Raw genomic sequence first — 15913 nt, 5'->3', positions numbered from 1 at the left:
TTCTGGTTAAACTGATTTAGTGAGATTCTTGCTAAAACTAGATTTTACAAGGAAGTGCACAGAAGGCCTAGGAGAAGGTTTGGGAGCCTGACTATAGTTTGGTCAAGCAAGGAATTTTTGTCAGTAGACAAGATTTAATTTAGTTCCTTAAGTTCTAGCATGCTTGTTCAAAAAGGTACTTTCATTCATTTACAGTCATTACACAACATTACTCTTCAAAAAATGACTAATGGAAGAAAAACAATGCAACAGAGTTGTAACTCAGCTTAAACTTGAAAAGGCTTGATATCCAAATTTAGGTTCAGGTTGTTTTGTCACCACTCAAGAAGGCATAAAGGTTTTTGACATTAGCAAGGAACACTGTGGACAGCAATAAAAACTCTAGCCTAAATAATGGGTGGTTCATCCTTTTAAGGGAATAGGTGTAACTGACATATCACATTCCAGATTCAAGTTGCTAAGCAGAGAAACTTGCTCTTTTCAACTTGATTAATGCTGCCTATGCTATCACAAGGACAGTTCTAGGCACCCCTAGGCGCTAAACCTGTATTGATTTCTTAAATACAGACCCAAAAACTCACTCCCCAAAAGTTGCCAAGTATGACACCCTACTTATTAAAATCAAATACAGATGGGGCGCCTGGGTGGCTCAGATGGTTAAGCGTCTGCCTTCGGCTCAGGTCATGATCCCAGGGTCCTGGGATCGAGTCCCGCATCGGGCTCCCTGCTCAGCGGGGAGCCTGCTTCTCCCTCTGCCTCTCTCTCTCTCTCTTATGAATAAATAAATAAAATCTTTAAAAAAAAAAAAAAAATCAAATACAGATGGTACCTGTGATAGACACTACTTGAGCTACACTCACATCTTATGTAGATACATCAATGAAAAAGAACAGGAATATTTGAAGTGCAAATGTTTTATTTACAAGCTTATTTAAATACTTATTCTCCTCAACTGAATACTTACTGTAATACGGAATACAACGGCTCTTCCCTCTCAAATGGTGCCTTAAATTGGTTGTTTTGCTGTTTACATACATAGGAAAACATCTTTATAACAAGTTTTATAACTCAAGAGGAGACAGATCAGTAACACTGCCTTGCCCATTAAAAGTGCCAGCAAATGGGTAAAAATATTACTGAAATTCATATTTCATATTAGACCACATTTTTTTCCACTTGTATGTTAGGATTCGAAGAAAAAATGATATGTACTTCACTTTAATTGATATAATTTAATGTAATACATAAACATTTTATACTTACACTTGTATAATTCTGTGTTATAAAAACAAAAATCAGAGATAATAAGTGTTTTCACTGATTCCTTGATTAATTTATGCTCACTTTCTAAGCTCTATGCTCTATTACTTATGAATCAATGTTTTCTGTGAACTTTTTCTGTAAAAACTTTATTATCACTTCCAGAACATGATTGGCATTGATTCTTTTTTATGGGAATCTACTCTTGCAAATTCATTTGAATTGGTGGATTTCTCACCATGAATTCTGTTTTAATAAGATTTATCTAGTATTTAAGGCTTTGTCATATTCAACATGAATATTATGTATGAATTTTCTGATGTACAATAAGATTTGACTTCTGGGAAAATGCTTTCCCACATCTATTACATTCATAGGGCTTCTCTCCTGTATGAGTTATCTGATGTCTAAGCAGATGTGACTTCTTGATGAAGGCTTTGCCACATTCGATACACCCATACGGTTTCTCTCCTGTATGAATTCTTTGATGCGTAACAAGCACAGACGTGTTACCAAAGGCTTTGCCACATACAATACATCGGTACGGTTTCTCTCCTGTATGAAATCTAGAATGTTTATAAAGGGATGAGCTGTACCTGAAGGTTTTCCCACATTCCTTACATTCAAACGAGTTCTCAAGTGTATGCGATTTCACATGTTGGGTAAAGGAGGAGTTCCAAGTGAATGACTTCCCGCACTGATGGCATTCGTACGGTTTCTCTCCCGTGTGGAGTCTCTGGTGGACCACCAGTTGTGCTTTATGCATAAACGCTTTCCCACAATCATTGCACACAAAGGGTCTCTCTCCATTATGGATTTTCTGATGAGTTGCAAGGTGAGCCTTCCTGCTATAGGCTTTCCCACAGTCATTGCATTCAAAGGGTTTTTTTCTTGTATGATTTTTTTCATGTCTAATGAAATGAAACTTCTTTTTGAAGGCTTTCCCACATTCAGTGCATTCATATGAGTTTTCTTCCGTGTAACATCTATTATAATTAAGTAAATCTAAAGTAGGTTGCAAGCTCTTCCCATATGATTTACATTTATATGATTTTTTTCTTGTAGGATTAAGACTTGTGCTCATGTTATAACCATGGAGTCTCTCCACAGTCAGAATTTTATTGAACGTGAACAAAACTGAATTCAAAAAATTGTCTTTGCTTTCCTGGTACTTCTCTGATTCATCAACAAGTAGGCAATCAGCTTCTAAAAAGGAGTACAATAAAACATGGCTCTGTTAATTTTTTCCATACCAGTTATAGAAAGAAACATTATTTCAAATCTAGTATCTAATTCTGAAACAAATCCTGTATTTGCTTCCCTCCTGAGCTTTAAGAATACAACTGCTAAAGAGGAAATGGGAGCAGATGCATGACAATAATGAGAATAGATGGTTTAACTTGTGACCTATGGGAAGATTGTGAAATAGGCACAAGTTACAGTGAATAGGGTACAAACATCAAGGCCTGGTTATCTCACATGAAGAGAGCCCACTGAGGAGATCTGACCAATGGATGAGGTGACCCAAAGAACAAGATACTAGGAGCTAAGGGAAGATACCAGAGGAAAAACTAGATCTGGAGGTGGCAGATCTAGAATCCTCACTACTCCAGTCCTAGATTACCCTGATGGGAGGGCTCCCCATTTCCCTCATTCACATCTCTTTTTCCTCTTAATCACCTGGCACAACGGCAGTTACCTTCAGGAACATTCTTATATTTCCAGTCCTCTAATTCCATCCGTATCACAAGTGAGACAGGCCTACAGACAGGGCTCTAACTCTGCAACAGCTGGGATTCATTCTCCCACGTACTTGTAAGTCCAGGCACAGATTCTGCCTGCTTGCTATTGCTTTTATTCTGGCTGCGTTTCTTTTTTGGAGCGGGGGGGGGGTTCTATATATGACCATTTGTCATATTTGTATTTGACAAGTACTGTTTTTACATTTTCTTTCAAACTACCTAACAAACTAGTCCCCAGAAAGCTGCTGAAGTCACTTTTCTTTGTCCTGAAGTCACATTTTTTTCATTCCTAACCTCAAAACCCTAAAAATTTCCAATCCATTTCTCCATTAAAAAGGGGGGACACCTGGCTGGCTCAGTGAGAGGAGCATGAGGCTCTTGATCTCAAGGTCATTGGTTCAAGCCCCACACTGGGTGCAGAGATTGCTTAAATAAATAAACTTAAAAAAAAAACAAACAAACTAGGGAGAAGGGGTTATATTCCCCACTCCTGAGTTTCCCTCCTTGTGGAATGTTAGTACCACACCCCAACTTCTTGCTTCATGTCTCATTCTTCTCTGTGCAGCTGCCCCGAGTAGCGGGCTATAGCCATCAGTGTGCATTTCTTTATGGGGATTGGGGTTCCTGTCTTCTTTCCTCTCTACTTCAACTAATGGGAAGCAGCATCCTGTGTTACCTCAACTAGCAGTAACCACCTGAAAAATCCAAGGCACTCAGCCTGGTGAACAAAACTATACATTATAATGGGCGCCTGGGTGGCTCAGTCGGTTAAGCGACTGCCTTCGGCTCAGGTCATGATCCCAGGGTCCTGGGATCGAGCCCCACATCGGGCTCCCTGCTCCACGGGAAGCCTGCTTCTCCCTCTCCCACTCCCCCTGCTTGTGTTCCCTCTCTCGCTGTGTCTCTCAAATAAATAAATAAAATCTTAAAAAAAAAAAACAAAACTATACATTATAATGAATTCACTCATGGTATCTAAGTACACATTCTTCTCGTCCTGAACAAATACTTTCTGTTCCAAGAATTCTAGACTCTAAATAACTACAATATTTTGCTCATGTCTCTTCCCCACCTTAACATGCCCTACCTCACTCCCTCTCATCCTATCTGGTCCTTAGATATTCTTTAGGGAGGAGCCATTGTTCCATGATCTCAAAAAAAGACTCCTCTAATCTTTGTATACTTTAAACTTTAAGCTCCATTTTCTCTGAATTCCCAAGATAGTCACCACTGCTCCCCAAAACCATTCATTCTGACAATTAACTAGAACAAAAATGGCAATGTTACTGTGCATTGAACAAATATTCCACAATCCTAAAACTTTAAAATGTTTTATATGGCTGTTTTGCCTTTCAACTACAACTTACACACCTGGAAAATGGTAATGGGCTGTTTTTTGTTTTGGGATTGTGGTGGTTGTTGTTTTTTGTTTTTTGTTTTTTTTGCTTTCTTTGAATCCTTCTCAGGAAACATAAAAAAGCCTCATTGAAAGAATAAGAAACACCCCACAATGCCTGACTTCACAACAGTGAATTAATGAAATGTTCATTAAATATCTGTTGTGTGCTCAGAAATAGTGTAAAAACAAACAATGGTACAGGGCTTTCTCTTTAGGGCATTATCACAAGAAAACATGCCTTATAAGCTACAGGATTAAAAAAAAATCTAAGAGAATATATGTCAAGTTTTCATGATAGAGTCATAGGAGGGCTAGGATGGAGGTTCCAAGAAGGTAGAGATTAATCTAGGCTGGAGTTACCATGAAAGAGGAGAAGACTGAATTCAGACTTACTAGCATGCTGGGCTTCGTTAGGTAGAGCACATCAGCATCAAAAGAGCCGATGCACAGAAGAAAATCATGTACAAAGTTCGCTAAAGAGCCCAACTGCCATGGCATAAGGAAAAGATGGACCATTCCGGGCAAACAAAATGGGATCACATTAAAGAGGGCCTTAAAAGCCTTTTAAATATCACAAGTTATGAAGAAATAATTTGTGTCTGTCAGCAGAGTGACAAGGAATATGTAATGATTTGGATACATCTTGCAGGAACATCTAAGATAAACCAGAAAATAGGATGAAATTGGCAATATAGACTCATGAACAGCCTAGACACCCTATCGGGAGTTAAAAATCATTTGGTTTAGGTCATTAGAAGTTGGGGTCCCAGGGGATCTAAAATACACTTAATTTGTATCTTAATCATTTGAAACATATGTCTTTTATAGGCTCTGTGGAAAAAGAAAATTTTATTTTAAATCAGTCTTGGATAAACTAATAGTTAAATCATAGGTAATAAGTCATAAAAGTATTTAAGGAGACACTCTTGAGAGAAAAAAGCTAAGTTGCTTACCACAGTGATCTGGAGACTGCAAAGCAGCAGGCCAGCCATTATCTTTTATTATAATGTAAACAGAAAGGTGAAGGTTGAAGAATATTAAATAGTGGTTACTATGAAAAAACTGAGATGAAGGCCAGGTCCCCACCTGGAGAATGGGAATGGGAAGTTGGAGACGCACGGATGCCACAGAGAGCACAAAGAAAATCCCATTAGTTCTTCAGAGGGATGCAGTTTCTGAGGGAGTTACTGTGAGAGGAGTTCTGAAGGTGGACACAAAGGCAGGAAGCAACGGTGGGGAAGCCGTAAGTGAAGGTGAGGGCAGATTCGTGAGGAACCAACTCACATGATGTTGGGAATTTCCAAATAATATCAGTATTACCAAGTGAAGCAGAGAGATGCACTATAAGGTAGATACCCCAAGTCAGCAGTGAGACTAAAGATGAGCAAGATGGGGTACACAGGTGGGGTATATGCTACAAGAAAAGGAAGAGGTTTTTTTTTGAAAAGGGGAAATAATTAGAAAGCATAATGTTACTAAAAGTTTTGAAATAAAAACAACCAACATACTGAACACGTACTATATGGCAACTATTTGAAGGGTTTTACATGTATTAACTCATGTGATCTTTCAAAGGAACCGGAAGTAAGGATTAATATTATCCCTCTTTTATAAATAAAGTTGTGCTACAAAATAATTAGGTTAGACAGTGATTGGTGGAGTAAGACTTCAAATCCACACAATCTGACTACCTTACGAGAACCAGATGTATGGAAAAGATCTGTGCTCCTGTTGAGGAAAAAAAGAAGAATGAAGATTTTAGGAATTAAGAGAACAAAGCAAGGACCTCCATGGAACAGGCAGTGCAGGGAGCCAGGGCAGAGAGGAGAGGGCCCTCCCTCCACACAAAAGCTGAGCAAAGAGAAAGAGTAGCTATGCAGAGTGAGTGAAGGTGTCATCTGGGGATCTGACGATGTTATGTCAAGTGGACCCAGTCACTTCCAAAGCTATGTGGCTTTTAAGAAGGGCTTCCTGAAAGAGCTGCTTCAGAGGGACCTGTCCCTCACTGACCGACTGGAATCTCAATTCCAAAGACTCCCATCTGCCTGGTTTTCTTTCACTCACCTGGATGGCGCCAACGTGGGTTCTCCCCCTCCCCCATCCATGGCTCTTGTCCTTGCTCTGCCTTGAAGATCGCTTTTGTTTGGGTAACTGGGCCCCCTGTTCATGGGAAACAACACAGAACTGGAGACCAAGTGCTAGAGACAAACGACTACCTCACAATTCAGGTCTGTCTCCTTGAGTCTCAGGGCCTGGAAAGGATGACAAACAGGCTTTAGAACAGAAAAGACCCTTCTCCTCCATTTGGGAGGCAGAAGCATAAACCCTCTGTCTGTTTATGCGTCATCTCAAAGGGGATTAAGAATCTGTGACCACTAACATTCAGGGCCAAACTCAGGAATGCTTCAGAATGTCCACAGCTTCCAGCAAGTCCTAAAGGCAGGGCGCTAGGAGTATATTCTTAGTTCCCCTGAAGAGTTACCACCCACTGTCCTTACCCACTGAGATGAGGTTTCTAAAGTTCTCCAACATCACATCCCAATACAAGGTTCTCTGCTCACAGTCAAGCAGCTGCCACTCCTCTGGGGTGAAGTCCACAGCCACATCCGGGAATGTCACTGATCCCTGTAACAGCACATTCATCTTCAAACTAAAGTGTGCATCATTTGGGGACTTGCAAGAGAATCATGGCAGCCTCTTATGATCGTATCATATTCATTGTTGAGTTTTCAGAAAGTTATATATTATAACTACTATATGCTTGACTCAGAAATATATTTTGTGATCGGGCGCCTGGGTGGCTCAGTTGGTTAAGCGACTGCCTTCGGCTTAGGTCATGATCCTGGAGTCCTGGGATCGAGTCCCGCATCGGGCTCCCTGCTCGGCGGGGAGTCTGCATCTCCCTCAGACCCTCCCCCCTCTCATGTGCTCTCTTTCTCATTCTCTCTCTCTCAAATAAAAAAAAAAAATCTTTAAAAAAAAGAAATATATTTTGTGATAGAAATAAAAATCACATTAAAAATATTCACTAGTGTCAGGACAGTTCAATCGGGTAAAGCATAGTCTTTTTAACAAATGGTGTTGGGATAGCTAAATATCCACATGCAAAAGAATGAAGCTGGACCCCCTTCACACACACAAACACCTCATATCATATGCGAAAATGAACTAAAAAGGGATCAGAGACCTAAATGCAAGAGCTAAAACTATAAAATTCTTAGAATACATACATAGGAGTAAATCTTTCCGACCTTGGATTGGGCAATGGTTTCTTAGATACGACAGGAAGTGTAAGTGACCAAAGAAAAAAATAGATAAAATGGAAATCATCAAAATTTAAACTTTGTGCTTCAAAGGACAACATCAAGAAAGTGAAAAGACAACCCACAGAATAGGATAAAATATGTGCAAATCATATACCTTGATAAGAGACTTGTACCTAGAATATGAAAAGAACTCTTACAACATAACAATAAAAAGATAACCCAACTTAAAAATGGGCAAAGGATTTGAACAGATTTTCTCCAAAGACACACATGGTCCATAAGCACATGAAAAGATGCTCAACATCATTAGTAAATACAAATCAAAAGCAAATGAGATACCACTGCAGACTCACTAGGATGGTTAAAATCAAAGACAGACAATGACAAGCAGTGACAAGGATGTGGAAAAACTGGAACTCTCATATATTACTAGAGGGGTTGTAAAATGGTGCAACAACTATGGAAAACAGTTTTACAGTTCCTTGAAATGTAAAACATTGAGTTACCATATGACCCAGCAATTCCTCCTAAGTATGCCCGCATAAAAACTATACACAAATGTTCACTGAGAAGTATTCATCCAAAAGTAAAAACAATATGAGTATCCATCAGCTGATGAATAGATGGATAAACAAAATGAGGTATATCCATATAATGCAATATTATTTGGCATACATGTAACATTAATGACCCTTGAAAATACTGTGCTAGGTGAAAGAAGCTAGTCAAAAAAAAATCACATATTGTATTGTCCTAGTTACATTAAATGTTCAGAAAAGGCAAATCCATAGAAACAGGAAACAAATTAGGGCTGGGAGATGGGAGGAACAGGGAATGACTGCTAATATACGGTTTCTTTTGAGGTAATGAAGATATTCTGAAGTTAGATAATGGAGATGGTTTTAGTGAATAGACTAAAAACCACTAAGTTGTATATACTTTAAATGGGTCAATCTGTAATATTTGAATTATGTCTCAATAAAATTATTTAAAATATTGCTTATATGTCCTTCATTCATTCACTCAAAGAATGTTTAATAAGGACCTACCAGACACTGTACTAGTGATACAAAAAAGAATAAAGGTATTACTGGTCTCAGAGATCTTACAATCTATTAGACACAACAAAGTAAATATATAAATTAGAAGGGCTATAAGTTAACATGTCAGACTCACATGACCATAATAAAATAGAAAATAAGGACTCTTTTTTACATGATAAAATATATCCTCTCAACCATAAGGCCAAAATCATGTTTAACTAACTTATGCTGAAATTAAAAAGGCATGTAGCTACATGTCTATCACAAAGAGATAGTTAAGACCATAAAGAACAGGGGTCAGCAAACTACAACCTATACACTGGCCTGCTGTTTTTGTAAATAAAATGTTACTGGAACATTTACACCCATTCATTTACTTCAGCTGCAAAGTCAGAGGTGAGTAGTTGCCACAGAGGCCATGTGGACTTCAAACCTAAAATATTTACTATATGGCCCTTTAAAAAGTTAGGAGACTAGCTAGGGTTTGTCCCATGAATGCATAGATAGTTCAGTATTAAGAAATGTGTTAGAAATTATCTAAGTTGCTGTATTAAAGAAGACAAAATATATTATTTCATCAACAGGTATTTTAAAAAACATATAAGGATAAAGTTTCCAATTTATGAAAACAATCTTAAGCTAAAAATCTTTAACTTAATTAAAAACAACAAAAAACAAAAAACCCCAAATATCTACCAAAATACAAAAGGAAACAATGAAACACTGGAACCATTCCCATTAAAACTGGAACAAAAAAGATACTGGCTAGTAATTACATTGAAAATTATAGTTTCCAGAAGTCCTGTCCATTCCAATAAGACAAGAAAAAAAATGAAGACATACATATTGAGCAGTAAGGAACAAACTCCATTTGAAGAGTATATGACTGTCTACCTAGAAAATCTAAGAACCAACTAAAAAATTCTTGGACTTAATAAGAGTCCTGTAAGTTGACATAAAGTCAAATAGATAAACACATATTTTCCTATACACCAAAATAGCTGATTAGAAAATATAATGAAAAAAGATCCATTCATTCTCAACAGCAACCTAAACCATAAGTAAGAATAAACATTACAAGAAATGTACAAGAATTATAATAATAAACCTATAAAAATATAAATAAGGACCTATAAGAAAAATTGAACGGAGAATACTTTATCAAAAAGTTATGAATTCTCTACAAATCAATGTAAAAGTATACTGCAATCACAATAAAACACCTAATATATTCCTTTATAGAGCCCGACACACTGATTTTAAAATTCACATGGAAGAGAAAATGCTCAAGAATACCAGAAGACTCTGGAAAAAGGTACAAGGTTTACTTATGGTTCCAGAAGAATATTAGAAAGGCTATGTAACTGAACTTACAAATTGAGTTCATATAGTGCTGCTTATTGGCACTATGTTCTCTGCTTACTCTGGGAAACACTCTTAAGAAAGTCATAGGAAATGTGATGTTATATTTATCACAGGTTTGTTGCTGTGAATGTTATTTCTAACATTATCTCTATAAAAACCCATTATAAGATTTTTTTTTCAGAGAACTGAATCAGGAATATCTTTACTTATCTGAGGAATTATTTAGCTTCAATCCTTACAGATAATACCAATACTTTAACTGGTTGGCTATCCATTTTCTATGATTGAATAAAGACTGGGTATACACATGCAGCTCAAATTTATTCCAACTATGTGCAGACCCTGTGACCTGGATATCAACTTATCAATTTTCTAAATTTTCTTTTGGACTTGATCTATTCAATCCATGTTTTCCCTGTTTATACATTTCCTTTTTATATGGATTTTTGAGAGATTTAAATGACTGAATAAATGGATACCTTACCTGCAAGTTGATCATTTTCTGCAGCTCTTACACAGAGACCTATGAATATAAAAATGGGAAAAAAGAATAGAAAGGCATGAAAAACTAGAAAGCAATGTAGAAAAGAAAAGAAGCACTATCAGAAAAGAAGGACCCGGGCGCCTGGGTGGCTCAGATGGTTAAGCGTCTGCCGTCGGCTCAGGTCATGATCCCGGGGTCCTGGGATTGAGTCCCACATCGGGCTCCCCGCTCTGCGGGGAGCCTGCTTCTCCCTCTGACTCTTTCTCTCTCATGAATAAATAAATAAAATCTTTAAAAAAAAAAAAGAAAAGAAGGACCCACACTGTAGCTTCAGTAAATGTCACCTAGTGGGAGAATTATGATTCTAGGAGATGTCAGAAAAGTCCGTATTTTATAAGCACCAAACTCTACTGGTGGTTTTGTTATGAATATATGAAGGTTAGATAAGTATGTTGTACATTTCTGTCCTGCTGATCTAACAGCAAGTTGTTAATCTTTGAACCAGTGACATTTTTTCCTCCCAAAATTTATCCTAAGAAAATAATAATAAATGAGTCAAAAGACTAACTAAAAGCCTGGTCTCTGAAACTCAGTATCTCTGGAAGTCTCTGCTCTGAAGCTGGGATAAAAGAGCTCAAATTAGGTTGGGTTTTCTTGAGAAGGCTGGACCCAGGAATTTTTTTTTTTTTTTTTTTAAGCTGGAGCACCTTCAGTCTAAACTCTAAATCAAACTCTCTCTCTTTCTCTGGAAATTCACCATCTCCTATGAGCCTAGTATCAGTTGTTTTTTTGGTGTTTTTTTTTTTTTTAAAGATTTTATTTATTTATTTGAGAGAGAGAGAAAGCATGAGGTGGGGAGGGTCAGAGGCAGAAGCAGACTCCTCGCTGAGCAAGGAGCCCGATGCGGGACTCGATCCCAGGACTCCAGGATCATGACCTGAGCCGAAGGCAGTCGCTTAACCAACTGAGCCACCCAGGCGCCCGCCTAGTATCAGTTTTTAAAAATTCCAACCAGCAGGGCGCCTGGGTGGCTCAGTTGGTTAAGCGACTGCCTTCGGCTCAGGTCATGATCCTGGAGTCCCTGGTCATGATCCTGGAGTCCCTGGATCGAGTCCCGCATCGGGCTCCCTGCTCGGCAGGGAGTCTGCTTCTCCCTCTGACCCTCCTCCCTCTCATGCTCTCTGTATCTCATTCTCTCTGTCTCAAATAAATAAATAAAATCTTTAAAAAAAAAAAAAAAAAAAATTCCAACCAGCAAAGCTGGGGCCATAAAAAGGCTAAAATACGCAAAAGGGACTCACAGCTTTATTTACACAGCCTTCCCTGGAAAATCTGCATTCAACAGAGACCCTTTAAAAAAAGAAGACTACAAATCGAAACTTACTTAGAATTCATTGCTCAAATATTTCAAAAGGAGAATAAATCCAACTTTTGTTTTTTTTGCAGGATGCTATCTTGCAAAAAAAGAATAAAATTTGGAGCACAGCATAAGGAATATAGTCAATGATACTGTAATAGTAATTTAAGGGGTAGAGATGGTAACTACACTTGTGGTGAACATAGCATAATGTGTAAACTTGTCAAATCACTAAGTTGTACATCTGAAACTAATATAACATTGTGTGTCAACTATAACCAAAAGAAGAAAAGGAGGAGGAAGAGGAGAAAGAGAAGGAAGATAATTTGTAGAAAACTCATCTGGGTTTGAATCTCAGCTCTTCCACTTTCTGTCAGTCTAAAGCAAATAACCTCTCTCAGCTTCAGTTCATATGCAAAATGGAGAGAACACTTACTTCAGATTATTGTGAAAATACACTAAGAAGAGAACATAGTAGTTTCTCTAGAAATGCTTTCTTCCTAGATCCCTTTGAATGGTTTAATATTACCTTTTGCAGGCTCTGGTAGGGCCAATGATGTTCTTGTAACATCATTAGGAAAGGTGCTGCTTGATGCACATACTCCTACACAGTGATCTCTACCTACAAGAGCAGGAATATGCAAACTGAGCCTGCCCCAGCCCCACCCGGAATCTGGGAACCCACTGAGTGGTAGTCAGCCCCTGCTCTTGCTCTCTCTGAACTACTCCAGAATTGGACAGGTCTCACACACCCAAACACGAAATCACCGCACGTGGGGGTTGTGAAGTTTTATCTTCGGTAAGCCAATAAACTGGTCCCTGTCTTTCTCCTCGCCCGTCCCTTACGTCCCCAGGCTCCGCAGAGTCATACCTGCCTTTCACCGCCACGCTCCCAGCGTTGCCTCTAAAACATCAGGTTACAGAGCTCTCCTAGAGACTCGGGGCGAAACCCGCGTTCTCACTTCACTCTGCACAGGTTGGAAGATTACGGAATACCGGTTGCCGCCCCATTGCGCGTGTGCGGAAGTAACTGACGTCCAGGTTCCCAGGTCCCTCCGCGGTGCAGCCTATTCATAGGGGACTACATTTCCCATAAGGCCTGTGGAGCTCGTTTCCGGAAGGCGTCAGAAGCATCGGCCTCTTTGGGGCAGGTTTCTGGGTAGTATCTCTGGGGCTTCCCTGAGAGCTGCGCTCCTTTGTAAAAAGGAGGAGTATATATCATTTTCGTTAAAAATATATAAAGACATCAGAATTTTTAAGAACTGGAAAATCTAAATCAGCGGTGTAAAATAATAATCTACCCTTAGTTCAGTTTCTTCTGGCAATGCCCCAGCTTAGGTCCCAACAAAGGAGGTGAAGAGGACTCAAGAAAAAAGACTAAGAGATAATGTGTGAGACAGACTTAAAAGTAGGAGAGTTTGGATCTACAAAATCGAAGGAAGAAAATGTTTCAAGACGTGGAGACTGATCCACTGTGTTAAATGCTAGTGATAAGTAGGATGGTAACTAAGAATTGACCATTGGATTTAGCATGGTGGAAGCTGTTAAAACATGCCGTTTTGGTGTAGTGGTAGAAGTTTGATTAAATCTGATAAGAACTTGATAAGAGTGGGATGAAAGAATGGGAAGAGAGGCAGTGTAGAAAGCAAGTATAGACAGTACTTTTTTTTTTATTATTCTTATGTTAATCCCCATACATTACATCATTAGTTTTAGATGAAGTGTTCCGTGATTCATTGTTTGTGCATAACACCCAGTGCTCCATGCAGAACGTGCCCTCCTCAGTACCCACCACCAGGCTAACCCATCCTCCCACCCCCCTCCCCTCTAGAACCCTCAGTTTGTTTTTCAGAGTCCATCGTCTCTCATGGTTCGTCTACCCCTCCGATTTCCCCCGCTTCATTCTTCCCCTCCCGCTACCTTCTTCTTCTTCTTTTTTTTTTAACTTAACATATATTGCATTATTTGTTTCAGAGGTACAGATCTGAGATTCAACAGTCTTGCACAATTCACAGCGCTTACCAGAGCACATACCCTCCCCAGTGTCTATCACCCAGTCACCCCATCCCTCCCACCCGACCCCCCACTCCAGCAACCCTCAGTTTGTTTCCTGCAATTAAGAATTCCTCATATCAGTGAGATCATATGATACATGTATAGACAGTACTTTTAAGAAGTTTGTTTGGGGGGAGCACCTTGGTGGCTCAGTCGTTAAGCATCTGCCTTCCGCTCAGGTCCTGATCCCAGGGTCCTGGGATCGAGTCCCATATTGGGCTCCCTGCTCATCTGGAAGCCTGCCTCTCCCTCTCTTGCTGTCTCTCTCTCTGTAATAATAATAATTAAAATATTATATAATATAATAATAAATATAATAATAATTATTATATAATTTGTATAATAATAAAATATAAATATAAAAATAAATATAATAATAAAAATATTATAATATTTTTATAAATAAAAATATATTTTTAAAAAGGTTGATTTTTTTAAAGGTGAGTAGAAAAAGAAAGCTGTCATTGCATATGGATTTGAGGTCCAGAATTTTTTTTTTAAGTTGGAAGAAATTATAGTATGTATGTTAATTAAAATGATACAGTAGAGGGGGAAATTGACAATATAGGAGACATGGGACAGTTGCAGAAAGAAAGTCCTTGAGAAAAGGGATGGAATCCAGTACACATCAGAAGGATCAGTTGTGAGTATGGAACATTCATCTATTGAAATAAAAAGGGAGGCAGAATTTATAGGTACAGATGCAGATAGGCACACAGATTTGGTGGTGGGAGAATGAGTATGTCCTTTTCTGAGTGCTTCTGTTTTCTCAGTGAAATAGGAAGCTGAAAATGAAGATAGGGAGACGGTATTGGAGGTCTGAGGAGAGAAAAGAAATACTATATTACATTGATTCTAATACACTTTTTATATTTTAACATCTGCGAAATTTGCTTTCTTACAAATGTTGGCATGCCATAGTTTAACTGGCAGTATTTTTTTTCTTTTTTAGAGTATGTGAAATATTTATGTATCTTATAGTCAATGGCATCTGAGATTCTAATGATAGTTACTTAGGAATGTGGGAGAGTGAATGGATTAAGGAAATATAGTACTATTGCTCGGTAACAGTAAGAGCCCACTCGATATTAGTAGCCATTGACTTTACTGGCATTTTCAATGTCATAAAAACATATTTTTATATCTCATCTTTTAAAAACATCCTTTTGGGGCACCTGGGTGGCTTAGTCAGTTAAGTGTCTGCTTTTGGCTCAGGTCATGATCTCAGGGTCCTGGGATCGAGTCCCACATTGGGCCACTGCTCAGTGGGGTGTCTGCTTCTCCCTCTCCCTCTGACCCTCCACCCCTGCTCATGTGCTCACTCTCTCTCTCTCTCTCAAATAAATAAAATATTTTTTAAAAATTAAAATCTTTTCTTGGGGTGCCTGCGTGGCTCAGTCAGTTAAATGTCCGACTCTTGATCTCAGCTCAGGTCTTGATCTAGGGTCATGAGTTCAAGCCCAGTGTTGGGCTTCATGCAGGGCAGGCATGGAGTCTACTTTAAAAAAATCCTTTCTTGATCTGTAGCCCACTTGAGCAATTGCACCATTTCTTAACTTTCCTTCATAGAAAAATTCTTCTTAAGAGTTGTTTCTTGTTGCTGCCTACATTTTCTCACCTCCAATTTTCTCTGCAGTCCACTCTAATGGCTTCTTGACTCTATTCTCCTGAAACTGATCTTGTAAAGTTACTAATGAAATTCCATTCTGTCCTCATTACATTTGACCTCAACAGCACTCAACATAATTAAAACACTTCCTTATTTTGGTTTCTAGAACATCTCAAAAAATCTAGTTTCTCCCACTTCACTAAGACTACTTCTGTATTTCCTTTACTAAAACTCTTCCTCTGTTCTACCTCCAAATGTTTGAATACTCAAGGGTTTGACTTTGGGTCTTTTCTTTCTGAAAATTTCCTCTAAATGATCTCATTTGGTCCATGA

General features: G+C 38.6%; 1 protein-coding gene across 1 annotated transcript; it reads right to left on the bottom strand.

The window, feature by feature from the left end:
- Positions 1-1281: 1281 nt before the first annotated feature.
- On the bottom strand, positions 1282-10574 carry ZNF684 (zinc finger protein 684). Its single transcript, XM_021684238.1, has 4 exons — positions 10560-10574; positions 6900-7026; positions 6466-6561; positions 1282-2466 (listed from the first exon to the last, which is right to left on the bottom strand). Exons 1-4 carry the CDS (start codon positions 10572-10574, stop codon positions 1562-1564), a joined length of 1143 nt encoding a protein of 380 aa, XP_021539913.1. The 3' UTR covers positions 1282-1561.
- Positions 10575-15913: the final 5339 nt, after the last annotated feature.

The sequence above is a fragment of the Neomonachus schauinslandi genome, chromosome 4 (genome assembly GCF_002201575.2).
Source record: "Neomonachus schauinslandi chromosome 4, ASM220157v2, whole genome shotgun sequence".
NCBI lineage: Eukaryota > Metazoa > Chordata > Mammalia > Carnivora > Phocidae > Neomonachus > Neomonachus schauinslandi.
The sequence above is the reverse complement of the archived record's forward strand: the minus strand, read 5'-3'. Positions and strand labels throughout refer to the sequence as shown.

Bases quoted from the DNA above. Each gene is read 5' to 3' on its own strand.
- ZNF684 (XM_021684238.1), bottom strand. The intron at 6,562-6,899 runs GTAAGGACAGTG...TCCCATGAACAG, and splicing joins TAGAAACCTCATCTCAGTGG to GGGGCCCAGTTACCCAAACA. The intron at 2,467-6,465 runs GTGAGTGAAAGA...ACTCCTTTTTAG, and splicing joins CCCACGTTGGCGCCATCCAG to AAGCTGATTGCCTACTTGTT.